The 19,136-nt window shown below is 39.2% G+C and overlaps 1 protein-coding gene across 2 annotated transcripts in view; it reads right to left on the reverse strand.

Annotated features, from left to right (window-relative positions):
* The window catches only part of LOC111151001 (complement C3d receptor 2), a 34,668-nt gene that overhangs the window by 7,905 nt on the left and 7,627 nt on the right, over window positions 1-19,136 (reverse strand). The window contains exons 3-24 of one of the 2 annotated variants that reach the window (XM_022508690.1): window positions 18,012-18,111; window positions 17,496-17,581; window positions 16,524-16,922; window positions 15,401-15,577; window positions 15,216-15,318; window positions 14,476-14,561; window positions 12,911-13,300; window positions 11,102-11,290; window positions 10,469-10,568; window positions 10,148-10,230; window positions 9,235-9,642; window positions 8,517-8,693; window positions 8,347-8,437; window positions 7,995-8,071; window positions 6,372-6,779; window positions 5,581-5,757; window positions 5,419-5,506; window positions 4,979-5,061; window positions 4,093-4,485; window positions 2,612-2,797; window positions 1,351-1,539; window positions 684-707 (exon numbers count right to left, since the gene is read on the reverse strand). In XM_022508690.1, the coding sequence (XP_022364398.1) occupies window positions 684-707; window positions 1,351-1,539; window positions 2,612-2,797; window positions 4,093-4,485; window positions 4,979-5,061; window positions 5,419-5,506; window positions 5,581-5,757; window positions 6,372-6,779; window positions 7,995-8,071; window positions 8,347-8,437; window positions 8,517-8,693; window positions 9,235-9,642; window positions 10,148-10,230; window positions 10,469-10,568; window positions 11,102-11,290; window positions 12,911-13,300; window positions 14,476-14,561; window positions 15,216-15,318; window positions 15,401-15,577; window positions 16,524-16,922; window positions 17,496-17,581; window positions 18,012-18,111 (4,014 nt within the window). The remainder of the gene's footprint in view (window positions 1-683; window positions 708-1,350; window positions 1,540-2,611; window positions 2,798-4,092; window positions 4,486-4,978; window positions 5,062-5,418; window positions 5,507-5,580; window positions 5,758-6,371; window positions 6,780-7,994; window positions 8,072-8,346; window positions 8,438-8,516; window positions 8,694-9,234; window positions 9,643-10,147; window positions 10,231-10,468; window positions 10,569-11,101; window positions 11,291-12,910; window positions 13,301-14,475; window positions 14,562-15,215; window positions 15,319-15,400; window positions 15,578-16,523; window positions 16,923-17,495; window positions 17,582-18,011; window positions 18,112-19,136) is intronic. The other variant, XM_022508691.1, reaches the window with a different exon arrangement.

Raw genomic sequence — 19,136 nt, forward strand, 5'->3', positions numbered from 1 at the left:
ATCAAATGCCAGAAAATTGTGACCTATATTCCTTTGAAGTGACTGTGGGGCTATTCCCAATAGTGGGGAAATTGTTATGGGACTTTATCCTTATCCTTTGTTAGCCATATAAATGTTACATTCCTAAATAATCACACTTGGGCTTAAGTTTTTTCTGATTCAGTCCAGTCCACATTTAATCTAAAGCACCAAGCATTTGATCACAGGGGCTGCAGTCAAGTTTCTCTTGAGCTTTTCTTTCCCTTTCAGTTTTATTAATAATATTCTCATTACTGGGGTGATATTAGGAGCTCAGGACACAAGGATCCCACGACTTGGCATAACAACATTTAACTCTCAGTTGGAAAATATATTTTGTTGTTGCAGAATAAGATAGCTTATTTGATAGTACCAAATCATGCAAAAGACCAAAAGTTAACATAAACTCAACTTTCAATTGAAAAACTGGAAGTAGCTGGCTTTTTAAATAATTTATTCAACTCTATCCAAAAGTGTCTGTTTGTAATATGAAGAGAGCCTTATATATAAATATTAAAAGAGCCTTAAGATAACAAAATGATAATTTCCTAGGAGTTAAAGTGAAAAAGAAAAATAAGAGACAGGATATAGGGCCTCAAATTTGATATATATATTTTTTATAAAACATCATTAGAAAATTAATTCAAATATTTAAGAAAACTTACCACTAAGAAGAGGAGCAAGTGAGGCTAAGGAGAACACAAAATCACAAAAATATTAGTCTAGTTGCATACTTCAGTGCAGCCCAAAGTCCCATGGTAATATCCCTAAAGACAACACTCAGCTTCTTTCTCTCAGAATCTCCTTAAAAAGATGTACTGAGGCCCTGGATTGCATGCACTCTTCCTTCATTTTATTATGTAACAATTCACTGGACATTTAAAAAAATAACACTGTTAAGTTGGGGTAGTTCAGGAATGAAAAAAGCCAATACACTCAACTTTACAATCAGAGATTTCTCAGGTTAGAATGTAAGTAGTAACTGTTACAACAGGTTGTTCACCATATTTTTTGGAGGTCCCTGTCAAATTGGTAAGTACTTATCAATAATCAAGATTCAGCAATGGAAATCTCAGCAATGACTCCCTTCAAAATGTAAGATTAATAGCTTGATACCTTGTAAGTTAGTACTCCTCTCTATTTTCTTTTTTATACTTCCCCCATCCTCAGAAAGTTTTGCTTTTTCTAGAATAGACCACTAACTTCAAATGCGTCCATTACTGTAGCACTGGTCACAGACCCACATCAGGTTAAAACCTAACATTGACAGATACTCCTAGCTCTCTTCTCTCCAGGGAGACAAGTATGAGCAGGGAAGACTTCTGCACTTACCTGGTGATTTGCAGACAGCCAGGGGCGGGTTCCATCCCTGATCGTCCTGACACTGGCTCTGGGGACTGCCTTCCAGGGTATACCCCTCTTCACACTCCAAAGTGACGACTGCACCATACTGGTACATTTTCCCAGGCTCCAGACCCTTCTGGATTCCATTCATATACTCTGGGGAGCTACAGTTTACCTCTGAAATGAAAGAAAGCAAATTGAAGCTGGGCCATATTTTAGCCTTTTCTCAAGGAAGTAAATACTTCCCTGAATGGAAAGGTTTAAGAAACCAATTTGGTTCATTCTCAGTGAGGAAAGCCTCGCTGTGATAACACAAAAGGACATTCTAGGCAGATTCCTTCTGTGACAACCATCCATCTCAATTACCTCTAGGTAATTTAAGCCAGATTTTCCTTCTTTGTGCTTTAGTTTCTAAACTAACAGTGTTGGATAATTTTAACAGCCTCTTAGAGAGTGGGTCATATTAAGAATTCTGAATGACTGTCTCATCTGCTCTACTATAACTGTCCATAGGTGAATGTACTTCCTCATTTATTTCTTTCATCTCGAAGCACAGGGGGCAATAGTGGGAGGTTTTAGATTTGAATCATAACTCTAGGACTTCCCCCACTGTGTGACTTTGGGTAGGTTACAGATCTCTCTGTTCTACAGAGACCTCATCTGTCATATAGGAATAATAACGGCACCAACTTCATCTGGTTCTCAAGAAGATTAATGAGACAATGCATGTAAAATATGTACCGTTTCTGGCTTTTGGTAAAAAGTGCTTGATGAATATTGGATATTAACTCACTACCCCTATTTCATATGCACTATGTTAAAGAAAATGAAATTCTGAAGCCTTTATTAAAAAATACCCATAATTCCACCACCACTTAGAAGAAATACACTGACAAGATCATTGTGCTTTTTATCAGTATTTTGTCAAATGCACACTTATTGTAACTACAACCACAGGTAAATTCAACCTGCATTTTAGTTGTTTAATTTGTATAAGTACTTCATTTTTCTATATTTAAAGGGCTATATAAGTGATCACTCCTCAGATAAGCCACACCCTAAGTCATTTTTTCTTATTTTGTGGTAGACTAATTAATGTATTCATCTAACTGAATCAATCCAATTAAATGAATTTAATTAAATGATCCAATTAGTACATTTATTTGGCTATTTTAAGTTGAAAGTACCTAACTCAGTATCTGTTTGGGAGAAATTCGATTTAAAAACAGGAGAATAATAGACACCACACCTTTACAATAAGGGGCAGATTGGCTCCAGGTTCCCTCATGTGTGCAAAGAAGGAGTGCCTCTCCCACAAGCAGGTAGCCTTGGTCACAGCTGTACAGGACTGACATTCCAGGAGAGAATCGAGCTATATCTCTACCAGTATGATTTCCATTGGGTATCTTAAGCGGAGGTTGACATCCTAAGAAAGCTTAGACATCAATAAAAAAGGATCTTTAATTTAGCACAGAGGAACATATAACCAACACTGTCTGTGGGTGATAGCAATGATGAAAGAAGGTAGGAAACAAGCTAACTAATTGGTATCCAGAAATATTCATTCCACCTAAACAAAGGAGCACTGGACAGAAATTTGCATTGCCTCCATATTTCGTATGGGAGCTGAAGAACAATGCCAAAAGTAACATAATGAAATGTCAATGGTCGTGGCCCACGATTGTAATCTATCAGCTAACAGTATTTTTTTCTTTTCTTTTTAGATAACAAAGAGGCTGTAGTTTAAGGGTCTCACACTCCAATGCCTTCAGGAACCAGAAAGTGAAGCTCCCAGATACGACAAATCAGAGAGCATCCATCCTAAAAATGGCTGCCATTGCCTGGTTCAAGATATAGGTGTCTTGCAGGAAAACAAAGGGGGTCCCTCACTGTATTACATATTCACTGTTCATCTTGGGCTATGCAGATTCACTTCAGATGGGTTTCATTTAGGATGAGATGGGTTTGACTTAGGATGAGACTACTGTGCTAGCCAAAGAAAGCCATTCTGGTAAGCTGAATTCAGTTCTTGGGGCACCAATTGGCATCCTCTGTTATAGATAGTTACCAACAGGAGTAAAACTGCCAAATGATAAGTAAAATGACAAGAAAGACAAATCGATGGGTTTGAAGGTCAACATTCCCCTCTGAAAACCCAAAGTTCTCTTTTTGACTGGTTTCACAGCCTTAAATATCCAATTATCAAGCAATATTATTGCCAAACACTTGCCCTCCCAAAAGTATGTGTTTTTTTTTTTTACTTCTAAATTAGTAAAAAGAATAAATATTAGAGACTCCATAAATTTGGAAGTTAACCATTATCTTCTCAAGTACTTTTGCTCAACACACCTAGAAAGGGAAAGGGAAAAAAGAAATCAGATGAGTGGACAAGGAAGGTATCTTGTAAAACAATGTGATTGCCTTTTACATGTTTTCTGTAGTTTGAATGGTCAATGCAGATTCAAGCCCTTTTTCTTCATTCTGGGTAACACCCCATATTTTATTCCTTAGAGTATCTTACTTTTTTTTTTTTAAGATTTATTTATTTATTCGACAGAGAGGGGGAGAGAGCACAAACAGGGGGAGTGGCAGGCAGAGGGAGAAGGAGAAGCAGGGTCCCCGCAGAGCAGGAGAAGCCCAATGTGGGACTTGAACCCAGGACCCTGGGATCATGACCTGAGCCGAAGGCAGTTGCTTAACCAACTGAGCCACCCAGGTGCCCTATCTTACCCTTTTTGATACAAGTCGGTACACCTGGCACCCATTTGTTATTGGTATGACATTTAATCACGTGACTGCCGTTCATGATGAAGCCGGGATTGCAGGCGACATATATTGTATCATTGTGGGAATATGAAGAACGAGTTTTGTTGAGCTGGTACCCATGTTTGACTTCTGGGCTAGGGCAGTGAATTACAGGAGGAGATTTTAAGCACTTTGGGAGAGGTTCAGTCCAAGATCCATGTCCATCAGAATCACTTATGCATCGTATATTTTTCTCTCCCAGAAGAGAGAATCCTTGGTCACATTCATAAGAGACTTCATTTCCATATAGAAAGGGTTCTGCCATCACACCCCTGGGCCTTCCATTGTCAATCGTGGGTGGAGGTGGACAGTGAATTACTGCAGAAGAGATTTTAGGAAATTCTGCTTCAGCTAGCACACCAAGGTGGACAGTCTTCAGTCAGGCACAAAAGAAACTAGGCAACTGCACGTACTACACGTAACCATACAATAATTTAGATTTTTTGAACCCAGATGATGCTTCCTTTAAAACAGTGTTATTAAATTCTCTATGTGAGTAATACATATTCATTTCAAATTCAGAAAACAAAGAAAGTAATAAATATAGCTATGTTCCCATAAACTAGAAATATAGGCCATATATGTAATTTTTTTTCTTAAATCTTGAGCAGATGTATGGCAAATATTCAGTTCCTACTTGGCCACTTTTTTTCCCCAATGCCAGTGCTGACCAAACACAGAAAGATTTTTCTTATCTTATGTACAATGAAATAGAACACATACACTATTGAGGTAGTTATAAGGCTAGTTCTTCAGTGATCCTCCCTCTCTAACTCCCTACTGTCCCACCAACAATTTTTTTCTAACTTACCTTTACAAAGTGGAATCTTTTGGAACCAAACCCTATTCTCAGCATCTTGACACTTCTGATAAGTATGTCCAGTCAACCAGTACCTAGAGAGAGATTATAATGCATTTCTTCTTCCCAGCATCACATCTCCGTAACCTAGCTTCCTCAAACCACAGATACAGGGGCTCTCCTAAATAAGAGCTTTGGCAGAGAAGAGCTAAAACTCTTGGTCCTTCAAGCAAGAAGACTACTTTAGACACAGAGTTTTCCACAGCAAAGCCATTTTCACATCAAGAAAGAACTGAAGAGAGAGATGTTAGTTAGACCTTTGGAACCCCACATTCTCTGTGAGTGTGATAATGAGGGATGTCTAGAGGGAGTCACCAAGACAACGTGAGGACAGAATTAATGCACAAAATGAGGTGGAGATCCCTTTTCAGAATGGACCATCTCATACTCACCCATCTTGACAGGATGTATTAACTAGTATCACATGTGAATGAATGGGAAGCTCTTGAAAATCTTCTCCCACAGGTTGACATGGTGCTTCTAGAAGAGCAAAGTTTGAATTATTTATGCATGCCTGATATCACATAGAAAAACAACTCTGCAACTGAAAGTACCTTCACACCGAGGGGGAGAAGGACTCCAATTTCCTGAAGGCATACAGTGAATGGATTTGTTTCCCACAAGCAAGTAGCCAGGGTCACAGGTGTAGTCTACAGCCATCCCAGAGACAAAGAGGACCCTATTTCCACCTGTATGCCGACCATGATGGAGCCCAACAGGTGGCTGGCAGCCTGAAGAGAAAACTCCCCACGTAAATACCAACAACAGCAACAAAAGGAATTTATACTCAAGAACATTAAGTATACAACATCTGACAGCAGACAATCTGCAACTTTTAAACCAAAGTTTATGAAGCTCTAATTACCAAATGTTTTCTGCTCTTTTGCAGGAACCAGGCACCTTTAAAAAGGTCCTCTCGAAAACCAAGAAACAGACTCTTAACTATAGAGAACAAACTGATGGTTGCCAGAGGAGAGGTGGGTGGGGGATGGGTGAAATACATGATGGGGATTAAGAAGGGCACTTGTGATGAGCATTGGGTGTCGTATGGAAATTTTGAGTCACTAATATTACACTATATGTTAACTAACTGGAATTTAAATAAAAACTTGAAATAATAAAAAAAGAAAAGGTCCTCTCATTATCTACCGTGAATAGATCCCTGATCAAGGGGGCATTTACATGAAAAACATATAAAAACCACATAGGACATTTGATCACAGAATGGAAGAAATGGGATAGTAATCTGTGTACCTTTGCCTTTTTCTATGACTCTAGTTTTGGGATGGAGCTAATAAATAAGAATAAAGGAGTAAATACCTCATTTCCCCCCTTGGGTCTTTACCTTTTTCACAAACTGGTATTTCAGGATCCCAAGTGCTATCAGCTTTGCAACGAATCTGACTGCTGCCCTTCAAAGTAAATCCATGATGACACTTGAATGTCACACTGTCATTATAGAAGTATGGGGCTTCCTTCCCAGATGTCTTGTATCCATTTTCCACCTGGGCAGGTACACACTGAACGGTAGGGAGGGAAAGTTTGCAGACAGGGGCAGGGCCACTCCAGATGCCCCTCTCTTGGTCATTGCTTGTACAATGGATGGTACTCTCCCCAATGAGGTTGAATTCCACTCCGCTCTCTGGCCCAGGGTTGCATGTGTAGGTGACCGTGGTTCCATATGGAACATATTCTGAGGAACTGCCTGTGTGTGTCCCATCAGAGATGGCAGGAGGTGGTGGGCAGGTGATTTCTGGAGAGATGAGAATTTACTGTAGAATTCTGTTCCAGTATTATACACCAAAGAGAAGAGACAGAGACATCAAAGAAGAGAAATGGAGACACCAAAGAAGAGAAATGGAGACACCAAAGAAGAGAAATGGAGACACCAAAGAAGAGAAATGAAGACACCAAAGAAGAAAAATGAAGCTGGTTATGAACCTGTAGTTATCAGGTTTCCTGGAGGATATGGATGAGTTTTGATGATAGAAGTTATATCAAAGCTCATTATGTATATAAAACTTGATTTAAACAGACATCATAGCAAAGATTTTTATAATGGAAGTCTTTGTTACAAGTGAACACATGCCCGGCGATGGGTATGAAGGAGGGCATGGACTGCATGGAGCACTGCGTGTTATACGCAAACAATGAATCATGGAACACTACATCAAAAACTATGACATACTGTATGGTGACTAACGTAACACGATAAAAAATAAATAAAAAATAAAGTGAAAAACCAAGTAGATAATAATTTCAAAAAAATAAAAGTTAACATGTTTGTCAGTATCATATTGTGAGGCAGTGAAGTCCAGTAGTAAATTGGTAATAAAAATCATTGTTATTAAAAGAACCAATAAATGAATAAAAGGCATGGGGGGGTGGTAGAAGTAAGCTTTTCTGAGTACAGTCTTTGTGCTGAAGTGATATGATAGGTTAGCCAAGAATCACTGTCAATTGAGCATCTACGTTTGACAGGTAATTTTCTCATCCACGAAGGGGGGATAATACCATTTAATTTTAATAACATTGACGTCTCAAGTCTCAGTTTAACTTTCCAGATAAGAGGCTGGAATTTCCAAGAAGTTACCTAAATTGCCCCAGCTCAAATTAAGCAATAGAAACCGAATCTGAGTTCAGATCCCACACTAATCCCCTCTCTCTCCACTAAACTACAGCATTCCCCCAATTAAGGATGGTGGCTCATATACTCACTGTCCTCATTATTCTTAAACTCCCAAATCACAAAAGAGAATCGGAAATACATTTAAATTGATTGGCATGCTACGAAGTAGAAAGCGGCGACAGCAGAAAGACAACAAAACCATGTGACTAGAACTGTTGACAAAGTTAATCGAACAGAATCTAATCTTCGTATTCCCATAACATGGCCTCAAACAGAAATCTCCCAGGAAATGTGTACATTTCACACTGTGTCAGGTTCTCCATCACTTTTGCTGCTCACCTTCACATAGACGATTCTCCATAAACCAAGGAATCGCACCTTGGCACTTCTGATAAACACTCCCACCTAACCGGTACCTGGAGACAAAGAGTCATGTCATTTTGCCATCTGGAGACTACTAAAAGCAGACTCACCACTTTTAGGACGAGAAAAAATAGGGACAAATATGTAGCCAGCATCAGCACCACCCATCCATTGCACAGGCAGCGTTTCCATACACGCAACCATAGCACAATCAACCCTTCTGGGAATAAGTGACAAGGAAGGCTCTTTGAGATAAATGCAGACAACAGAGCTTGTAGTGTGCACTAATAAGCCAGACCTGGTTCAGGCTGAGACAGCCCTCACTCACCCTTCGTCGCAAGAAGAGTTAACATCTGGTCTAATAAATTGATCCTGGGGTTTGTTAAAGACTTGCTCTTCTATAGGTTCACACTCTGCCACTAAGAAAAGAGACCTGGATGAGAAATCAGCTCAAGGCAAACTCAAAACCATAAAATGTCTACATTCAAAGCCTGGCACCTTTGCATTGGGGGGCAGTGGGTGTCCACACCCCCTCAGAGGTGCAACGGATGGATTCTTTTCCCACGAGCACATAGCCAGGGTCACAGCTGTACTTTATAGATGTTCCTGGGTCAAAGCGGACCATGTGTCCATCTTCCTTCTGCCCATTGAGGATTTTAGGAGGGGCTTGGCACTCTGAAGGAAAAGAAAATTTTTCTTATATAAACAACAGAAAGAAACAAGCAATTATCATTAATGTGTAGCTCAGTTTTGGATAATTTTAGATCAGCAGTTCATCTTTTTTTCATTTCTGCACTTAGGGTGCTGAAGACTTTCTTCAGTTCTAATTCTTCTCCTGTCTCCTCTTCTTCCTCCTTCTTCCTCCTTCTTCTTTTTTTTTTTTAAGGAATCATCTCCTGTGTGTTTAATGGGATACATCCCTGGGGTGGGGACTTTGCTTTCTTCCCTTAAAAAAAATTACTATTGAAACAAACAGTATTTTTTTCCCCTAAAGAAAGAGGCAACGCTGTGATCCCTAATGCTTTTCCTCCAAGGATACTCCCACAAAATGAATAGTGGTGGGGTGATGTTAAGAAAAGCTATATAACTTATATTCACTATACGTCGTAGAATTGAGGGGACTAGAAACTGGGTAAGCCCTGCTTAAATCCATAACCCTATCCTCTAACACTTAAAAATAATCAGCAGCACCTTCTCTGAGTATTGGAATACTCACCCTTTTCACAGACTGGTGCCAACGGCTCCCATGCGCCTTGGGCAGTACATCGGATTGCCTTGCTGCCTTTCAGGGTGAAGCCATATGAGCAAGAAAATACCACAGTGTCATTATAGGAATATTGTTCTTTCTGCCCAGATGATATTTGGCCTCTTAGGATCTGGGGAGGTGGACACCGAACAGCAGAACTAGAAAGTTCACAGCTTGGGGCAGGGTCACTCCAGATCCCAGTCTTCTGACTGTTGGTGATACAATGGATAGTCTTCTTCCCGATAAGGTTGTAGCTCACTCCTTTCTCTGGGTCTGGGTCACAGGTGTAAGTGACTGTGCTTCCATATAGAATATTCCCTGAAGAGCTTCCTGTATGTCTTCCATTGAGAATAGAAGGAGGTGGCGGGCACAGAATTTCTAGAGAAATTAGAGAGAAATGACAAGACTGCAGTTATACTGCAAATGAAGAATGCCTCCAATGTTGCTGTACCACGGTGCCCTCCTAGGCTCAGGGACAGTGATACTTGAATCTGTAATATACAGATCAAGACAGCTATAGCAATATAATGTTAAAATTATGATTTAGAACTTTTTTCTTGAGTATATCTACTGGGGTGATCCTCTGATTTCTTGGAGGGAATATACATCCCCTTTTTGTGCCCCGCCTGGCTGGCAAGTCTACAGAGCTTTCAGAGAAAGAAGAGCCTAGGAACCCTTTTTCCCTTGAGTAACCAGGGAATAAGGAGGTGGCCGAAGGTTGCTTTAGTGAAAGACCATACTCCTCCAGATGTCTATGTGAGATCTCTGCTCTATCAAATTCTGTATAGTAATGACTAAACAAAAAGCTTTTACTTAAGCCAAGAATGAAGTGTTCTGTTCAAGGACCAGGGTAGTCATTGCAAACCACAGTTTTCTAACCTACCTTTGCATACTGGCATTCTGGTCCAGGAAGCCTGCTGTCCAGCAATTACACATTGACTGGAAGGTTGGCCTTGTAACCAATACCTGGAGACAGAGGGGACTATTAAGCAGTAGCTGTTGCAGAGCAATGACCTCCACTTAAAATCCAAGGCAAATTCACATAACTGATGTGTATCAACCCCCTTCATAAGCATTCTCTCTCCCAGCCTCACCGTAGGCTATCCCTGGATTCTTACAGAGGAGCCTTCGGCAGTTGTCACAGCTCACACCATGCACACATAAACTAGATGAACTAAATCTCCAAGGCCCTCCTGACACTCACCCTTCATTACAGTCAAAGTTCACAGTTGCACCGACCCGAAGACTTGGAGGGCTCTTTATCCGTCCATTGAGAAATGGTCCTGGGGGTTCACACTCTGCCTCTAAGGAAATAAGTCAAAGATAAGCAAAGTGTGGCAAATAACAGAATAGCCCAAATTCTGTTTTTAAAATTTATTTATTTATTTATTTATTTGAGAGAGAGCATGCGCATGAGTTGGGGGGGAGGAGCCAAGAGGGAGAGACAGAGAGAGTCTTGAACAGGCTCCACAATCAGCATGGAAACAAACTTGGGGCTCAATCTCACGACCCTGAGATCATGACTAGACCTGAAATCAAGAGTCTGGGGCTTACCTGGCTGAGTCTGGGGCTTACCTTTTCAGGTGCCTCAGAAAAGTCCAAATTCTTTTTTTTTTTTTTAAGATTTTATTTATTTATTTGACACACAGATAGAGAGTGAGATCACAAGTAGGCAGAGAGGCAGGCACAGAGCAGAGAGCCAAGAAGAGAGCCTGACATGGGGCTCGATCCTAAGACCCTGAGATCATGACCTGAGCTGAAGGCAGAGGCTTAACCCACTAGCCACCCAGGTGCCCCAAGAGTCCAAATTCTTAAAATCTGTTATAAATGTAGGTACCTTTACATGTGGGAATAACAGCACTCCACTTTCCTGAAGACAAACATCTAATGGTCTTTTCTCCAACAAGCAAGTAACCAGGTTCACAGCTATAAGTCACAGATAATCCTGGGGCAAAGGGGCCAAACCCCTCCCCTGTGTGAGATCCATTGGAGATGGCGGGAAGCGGTGGACACTCCTGGGGGAAATCTTCATGCACACACATTAGGAAAAAGGCCATCAGATGATTCATCCTTCACAATCTAGTTTTTGACTTACACAGATCCAAATATGACATATGATCTATGATAACCAGTCATCATTAATTTTCAACTCAACTTTTTAAAGATCGGACAGGTGTGGCTTAAGTATATGTGTTTTATACCACAAATTGTACATTTTCATTTTTAGCTACATGAATTACATTTGCCTTTAAAAAAATTTTCAATTACCAAAAAAAGCTCATCTTCACCCATACTTTCCTCCTACCCATAGCCTATTCTCTGCACCAAAAGTAGCATATTACTATTTAGGGTGTCATCCTGCCAGACATTAGTAATATACCTTTTGGGGATCCTATATGTGATACATACATACACATATAGCACGTGTATGTTCATGTACTTAATACATATTACTCTATGCCTTTTCTTTGCTTAATAATCGGTCTATATTTTTCCATGTCAGTACATATAGATCTATCTAAATCTTTCTAAAGGTTTGTTTTCCATGGTCACCCCATTTTGTGACTCTCTTAAGACCTTCCCTACCTCCAAGATTATATACATGTTTATAGATAGATCCATATTTTTCTAATGATTTGACAGCCTTTTCAACTCAATTGATTTAGAACTGATCAATACTGTTTTTTATTAAGAAAACAGCTAATTTTGATGGTATAATCTTTGTCAAGTATATATATTGCCTGGCATATATATATATGCATGCCAGTCCCTGTAATTGAATAATTGAAATTCAGTTTTAGGTTTCAACAACAACATAAACCAAACCAAATGATAAGAAAATGGTTTTCTTTTGGGAAAATGAAAATGAGTGGCTCCTATTTTCAAAGTTAATTGACCTGAAATGCTAGGACTTCCTAGGTGACTTGGACAATAGTGGACCACCTTAGAAAATATTCATAGAGGCTGCAGATAACAGGGCATCGTTTCTGCCGGATAGCCCAACAACTATTCAAAGATGAGCTTTAAATCCATTGGGTGGGGACGCCTGGGTGGCTCAGTTGGTTGAGCAGCTGCCTTCGGCCCAGGTCATGATCCCAGCGTCCTGGGATCAAGTCCCACATCAGACTCCTTGCTTGGCAGGGAGCCTGCTTCTCCCTCTGCCTCTGCCTGCCATTCTGTCTGCCTGTGCCCGCTCTCTCTCCCTCTCTCGCTCTGACAAATAAATAAATAAAATCTTAAAAAAAAAAAAAAAATTAAAAAAAAATCCATTGGGTGTATTTTGCTATTAGATCCCACATTTCTTCTCAATTTAGCAGTAACCCAGATATGTAATTTAAAACCATCTGATTGCCACATCCCAAACAACTCTGACCCCCAACCTTGTGAGGCTTATTCCATTCAGTTATCAGGTATGTTCAATCACATTTTCCCATTATTTTTTATTCTACTGATGTTTGTTGAATAAACATTTACATCCTTCTAGGACTAAGTAAAAACAAGAAACCATAATTTTCACCTTTTCCCTCCCCTCCACTCCCACCATTCACATATCCACATTATTCTTCCTTCAAAATAAAAACTTGATCTGCAAAGAAATGCAAGGTTCCAGCCTCCCCACTTAGCTTTATGTTTTGTTTTTACTTACCACTCTCACAGGTGGGTAGTGGTGTTGGCCCCCAGGTTTTATTTGCTTGGCACCAAACAGATTTGTTTCCTTTCATGGTGAAGTTGGTATTACAGGTAAATGTCACAGAATCACCATGTCTGTATGGTGGTCTAGATTTTTTATCTCTGTGTCCTCCTGGTACTATGGGCTCAGAGCAGAAAGAATTTCTATTATAAAATTCACATACAGGAGCAGCTTTATCCCAGATTCCTTTCACTTGGTCTTTACTTATACAAAAAAGGCTTCTTTCTCCAATGAGGCGGAAGGCACTAAAACAAGAGTACCTTACCACAGTGTTAAGATTTATGGGACCAGAAGAATAACTATTCCGACCATTTTTGATAGGAGGAGGAGGGCCACAAGAAATCCCTGAAAAGTAAACAAGGAAATACGTGGTCATACTAATTCTGACAATGAAAAGATTTAAATTTAGATGAAAGGTCCAAAATTAGGTCATGTCACCTTTTCAGAAACAGACTTAGAAATTTGTATCATTTACTTCTTACTCATAGTCTGTCCTTATCCCCAACCTCTCAGGATCTTACCTTTCTCTCCATCTGCAGCAAACAAATCAACTGGTCTATAAACACCACGCTGACCAACAGTAACAATGAAACAGAATTTATCTAATAGTTTAGAGTCTCATCAATTTTTATAGTGAAACAAAAGGCAAAGAGCACATAAGAAGAATCTTAATAATACGTTAATCACATGTGGGGAAACACCACACACTAATGAAATTTGGTTTTAATAGACTTAGTTTTAAATCCCCCCTGTCATTCAATAGCTGTGTGACTAGGCAAGTCTTACCCTCTCTAAGCCTCAATTTCTTTATCTATAGTACAATCCAAGCTAGTTCATAAGGTTACAAGAAAAATCCAGTGAGATAAAAGTACCTGAAAATTACAAGAATGATAACTACAACATGCTAACCATCCAATGCCTGTTTCAAACATACAACTGGGGCTACAAGTGGTGAGAATGCATTTTGTCTTACTACTGAAGATTCTGCAGCCTCTCTACCAATCCTTTGTTATCCTTTGATGTTGGACCCCTTTGAAAAAGCCCACAAGAAGTGATCAGAGGTTTGGATAACGACCTCATAGCCTTTATTTACTTGTCCTAATACACATGAAGGATATTGCTACAGCTGTGTTGATGTATGCACATCTTTCCTGAATGAGTCTCAGAATAAAGGGAAAACTTCCAACATCCAGAACATCTGGTTGATTTCCAATGAGCTCCACGAGTTGCTCCTCAGTAAAGGAACTGGCATAAGAAGACACAGCCAAACCATTTCAGTACCTCAGTTCTACTCAGTTTCAGTAGGGAGAATGTTGAGAGCATTTATCTTTATATGTATAGAATACTTGATACAATATATAGTCAATTCAATGAATTGAGTTTTGGTCTGCATCCTAGATCATACAGAAGACTGGCATACATCTATTCAAAGTACAAATATGAATAAGATGTTATGCATGGGAATACACCAAAAATCAGAGGACAAGATCTGTACTTTATTATTTTTGTTTTCTACTCACGTTCACAGACAGGAAATGTATTATTCCAGAATACTCTCATTCCTTCTGAGACACACTGACTAGAAGATTGGCCACTTAATCGGTACCTTAAATAATAAGGGGTAGCAAATCATCACCAGAACAAATCAATTTTCAGCTGCATGGAATTAATTACGTCTCTCAAGTATGCAGTATTAATGGCCTCTATTGTTTTTTTGAATCATCTCTGGCTTAAGGAAAAAGTCAAAGATTATGAATCAGCTCAGCTATGTCATGACTTCAGACCAAGTTAAAAGAAACAAACAAAAAAATCCTAATGATAATATTCTCGTTTTGAATTCTCCCTTTTCTCTTTGGCATCTAAATGTTAAAATACTCTTTACCATTTAGAAAGAAAAAACCTCAGTTCCTACTGACAAAAACATCAAAGACCTTGTTACCTAAGATACACCACAAAGAACCCCCTCTTACTGAACCCTCATTTTTCTTCATAATAGGAGCCTTAATTTTTGACCCCAAATTTTGCTTTTTCATATGATGAAAGGACAATTCCCAGGTCTCTCTGGCCATATACAATACATACAGTTGGACAAAAATCAATAGCATTTGCTTAATATTAGAATTATTAGTCATACAAGGTAAAGAAAATAAGAGGAAAAGTCATAAAGAGAAAAAAAATTAGCTATCTTTAGAGATCATTGATTGCAATACTTAGCTATGAGTCATAGGTCTCAGTTCAGGCCCTCTCCCCTCACACTCACCCCTTATCACAAACAAATGAAACCACTGCCCCAAGCTGGAGATTAGGAGGAGTCACCACATGGCCATTGAGAAGTTGGTTTGGAATGGCATCGCATGATTTTGCTAGGAAAAAAGAGACAAGGCTGGCACATGAGGAGTCAGGAAACAGTTGAGTTTCCTTAAGATGGAATAAAGCTTTAGGCACCTTCACATTCAGGGGCTGCATAGCTCCAGGCTCCCAAGGATGTACACTGGATAGGGTTAGTTCCAATGAGGGTATAGCCAGGGTTACAGCTGTAGGACACTTCCTGTCCAATTGGAAAGAATTCCTTATCCAAGATGTTATAACTACCATGGTTGATATGTGGAGGTGGTAGACACCCTGAGAAGAGAACAAGACCAGAGGTCTTTTATTTCTGAAATAAGAACTTTATCTTCCACAACATAAGCCAAGATGAGGTAGGCAGAGGTGGGATGAAGGTGGTTATGTCAACACTTCTAAGTGTAGGGCAGAGACTCCTTTGGCTGGGGTGGAGGTAAAATGGGACTAACGTGTTACTTTTTTAGATATGATGAACCATGAAACTCTCTGCTTTCCCTATCTTGATCTATGCTGGGAAACATGATACCCACTCATCAATTTCCATTCCATTTAACAAAAAAGGTCTTGGATATTTTCTCATTCATATTGTAGCCAAGGGAACCTAAATATTGTAATACATTTTCACCCTCAAAATGTACCTCTTTCTTCCTGCTGCCCCCAAACTAGGTTGATAACATTTCTTGAGTCTTGTGGGAGGGCCTCCCAATGTTGCCAGGTTTTTAGTAAATCAGACATTTCTTAATAAGAGTAGAATAGAGAGGGAGAATGGGGAAATGACCCAGTCTTAATTCTAGCCTTATTCCATAAAGGCCACATTTTTCAATATGAGAATGTATAAGGTCTACAATATTTTTAATCAAATTCTGACATCAGCCAATTTCCAATAGGATTGAGAGTTATTTTATCCTTGTTTAAATAAAACTGAATCAAATATACATTTTGGAAAAAAAAACCTCTCTTCATTGGTTTGCTCTTTCTTTCTTTCTTTCAAACGTCTTCTAATTTGCCCTACATTAATGCAGATCTGGTACTGTCCCAGAATATAGTAAATTTCCTACTTCTTCAAAATTTAGATATTACTTTCACAGTTTAGTTTAAAATTCTTTAATCAGCAGACCCAACTACCTATACTGTCTTTCTCCTCATCTTCTATTAAGTGCCATGTATCTATTTCTCTAAAAGTTTCCTTTTGTTTCTAGATCCTCAAAGTTTCAACACAACTCACCCTTAAAGCACTTTGGCAGTGGAGGATTCCATTTGCTGTTTGATTGGCACCATACTATGTTGCTGCCTTTCATGGTAAAGCCAGTCTTACACCTAAACATCACAGCATCATTTAAAGAAAATGAACGTCCAAATCCAGATTCCATAATTCCATTTTCAACTTCTGGAATTGGGCATTTGACTGGAAGAATACACTGAGGGGCAGGGCCACTCCAGATGCCAACTTGATTGTCTTTGCTGGTACAATATATTGACTTCTGACCCACAAGGTCAAACAGCTTTTTTCCATTTGGTCCAGTGTGGCACTTATAAGTCACCACCATTCCATAGAAAAAGTCCTCTCTACTGCTGCTGTAAAAGTCCCCATTGGAGATGGCTGGGGGTGGCCCACAAGGAATAGCTTTTGAGGGGTAGGTGGGAAAAAAGAGAAGGCATTTAAAGGTTATACCTTCTGGGAATTTTGTCTTCACTCTTGCAAACCAAACTTCAACTCAGCCAACAATTAACCCAGATTGTTGAAATTCTGTATCCTCATCTTAAAGATGATTCTAAATAGGAAGTATCAAGGTAGAAAGATTCACGGACTAGCCTGATGAAAAGTCAAGAAACTATGATCTGATCACCATTCCTCCCACCCCTCACCCCAAAGTACAGAAAAACGATTGGGGGAAACACCTAGGGTGGCCAAACATTTTGGATAGAATAAAGATGGCAGTGTGTAATCTCATAACATATGTTAGATTTAAGCACTTGTTCACTATGACATAACTTATCATCAAAGAACAGTAGTCAAAGGAAAGTGTGGTGGGATTGGGAGATGCAGTAGAAGAGAAACTACAGCTCTGTGCCCAGAACGATCCAAACCAAGTATAACTCTCCTGGGTGCTCATTTTGATGTGTAGATGCTCAGTTTCCCTCTAGAAGGGGACAAGAGGAGGTACATAGGGTACAATGAAGGAATCATCTTACTCACATTCACAAAAAGGCATGTCGTTATCCCAGGTTACAGTATTGTCTGAGATAATACATGTAGCAGATGAAACACCAAAAAGTCGATATCTAAAGACAAAGAGATGAGTGATAACCTCCCAGCGAGATGGATATTTTAGGAAAGCTTAGTTCTTTTTCTACTGAAATGGCACAGGATAGAATATCATGTATGACAAGTAAAAGATAGAATATCATGTATGACAAGTAAGGCCTCATACAAAAAATTCAATAATCTAAAGCCAAATGAAATTTGGCTCCTGGTCAGGAAGGTTAGAGACTTAAAATCAGAAGAATAGCCCAAATTTCTTTCTCATTTATAGAAGTGGATAATCTTAAAGAGTTATCTCTAGATCAGATCAGGATGGTGATTCTGTTTTTGCTTATCTATTTTTAAGGGTAGGTGGCAATTACGTGGATTTCTTTTGAAGAACTGACAGTTTCTTGTTGAAACCACTGTTCTAATACTCATGTATTCTGGAGATGTCTCCTGCCAACTCACCCTTGATCACAAGAAAATGTAATTGTTGACCCAAGCATGACACCCGTGGGTATGAGGACAGAGCCATGGAGGAGTTCTCCAGGACTTGTACATGATTTACCTATAATAGAGAACAAAACAAAACAGAATTTGGGACTAGAATTTGGGGGATGTTCTGTGTTTTATATTAAAACCAACCTGATTGGACTTGCCAACTAGCCTATTTACACTTAACCAAAACCAATTTTGACATTTACAAAACTTCTATCTTCCAAAGGATCAATCAACTTCAGAACACTATTTGTTTAAAGCATGCACTCTATATTTCTGAGCATGGATGCAAACATTATTAGGGTCAATCATAATTTACAATCTCTATTTCCCCTTTTTATAGTCTGTCAGTTGATGGCATCATTTACCAAGTCTGTGGCTTAAAAAAACCCTCATTGTCATCACTTCCTTTCTATAACTAATCCTCTACCCACCACTCTTCATTCAAGTGGTAACCAAATTTTAGTGACTAGATTCCAGAAATCTCTCTCCAAACCAACTATTTAGTCATTGCTGAAATCTCTGATTGGATCATTGACTAACCAAATTTACCTAACTTTTGGTCTCAGTTGGTCTAGTACATCTTCTATACCACTGCACATAATATATTTCAGAAGCACAAATGTGGCCACGCCTCTTCCTGCATTTAAAAATTTGCAGTGACTTAACCATTATTTATCGGAAGAAAAAATGCATGGCTCATTACAAATAAGCATCAGTCCACTTAATTAACTGCTATTCCCCACCACACAACTTATACTCCAACCACACTGAATTACTAATTTTTCCAAAGATTCCCTGTTCTTTTGCACTTCTATGCTTTTGAATATGCTGTCTCCTCCACCCATAATGCCTAGATTTCCCTAATTCTCCAAGACAGCCTTTGTTATTTATTTCTCTACGGTCTCATAGAACTTTATCTCTACAAATAAAAGAAATTACGTCAGATACAGCATTTATTTAAAAGCCAGTATTCACCGTGGGTATAGGAGTTCCTCAAAGGCAGAGACTAACTAATTTTTGTGTATCCCCATCCCTATCACCTAGCCTAATGCTTAACACCTAGTGGTTACTGAAAAATATTTCTTGAATTGC

The sequence above is a fragment of the Enhydra lutris genome, unplaced genomic scaffold, assembly GCF_002288905.1.
Source record: "Enhydra lutris kenyoni isolate GAN:26980312 unplaced genomic scaffold, ASM228890v2 scaffoldscaffold25, whole genome shotgun sequence".
NCBI classification, from domain to species: Eukaryota; Metazoa; Chordata; class Mammalia; order Carnivora; family Mustelidae; genus Enhydra; species Enhydra lutris.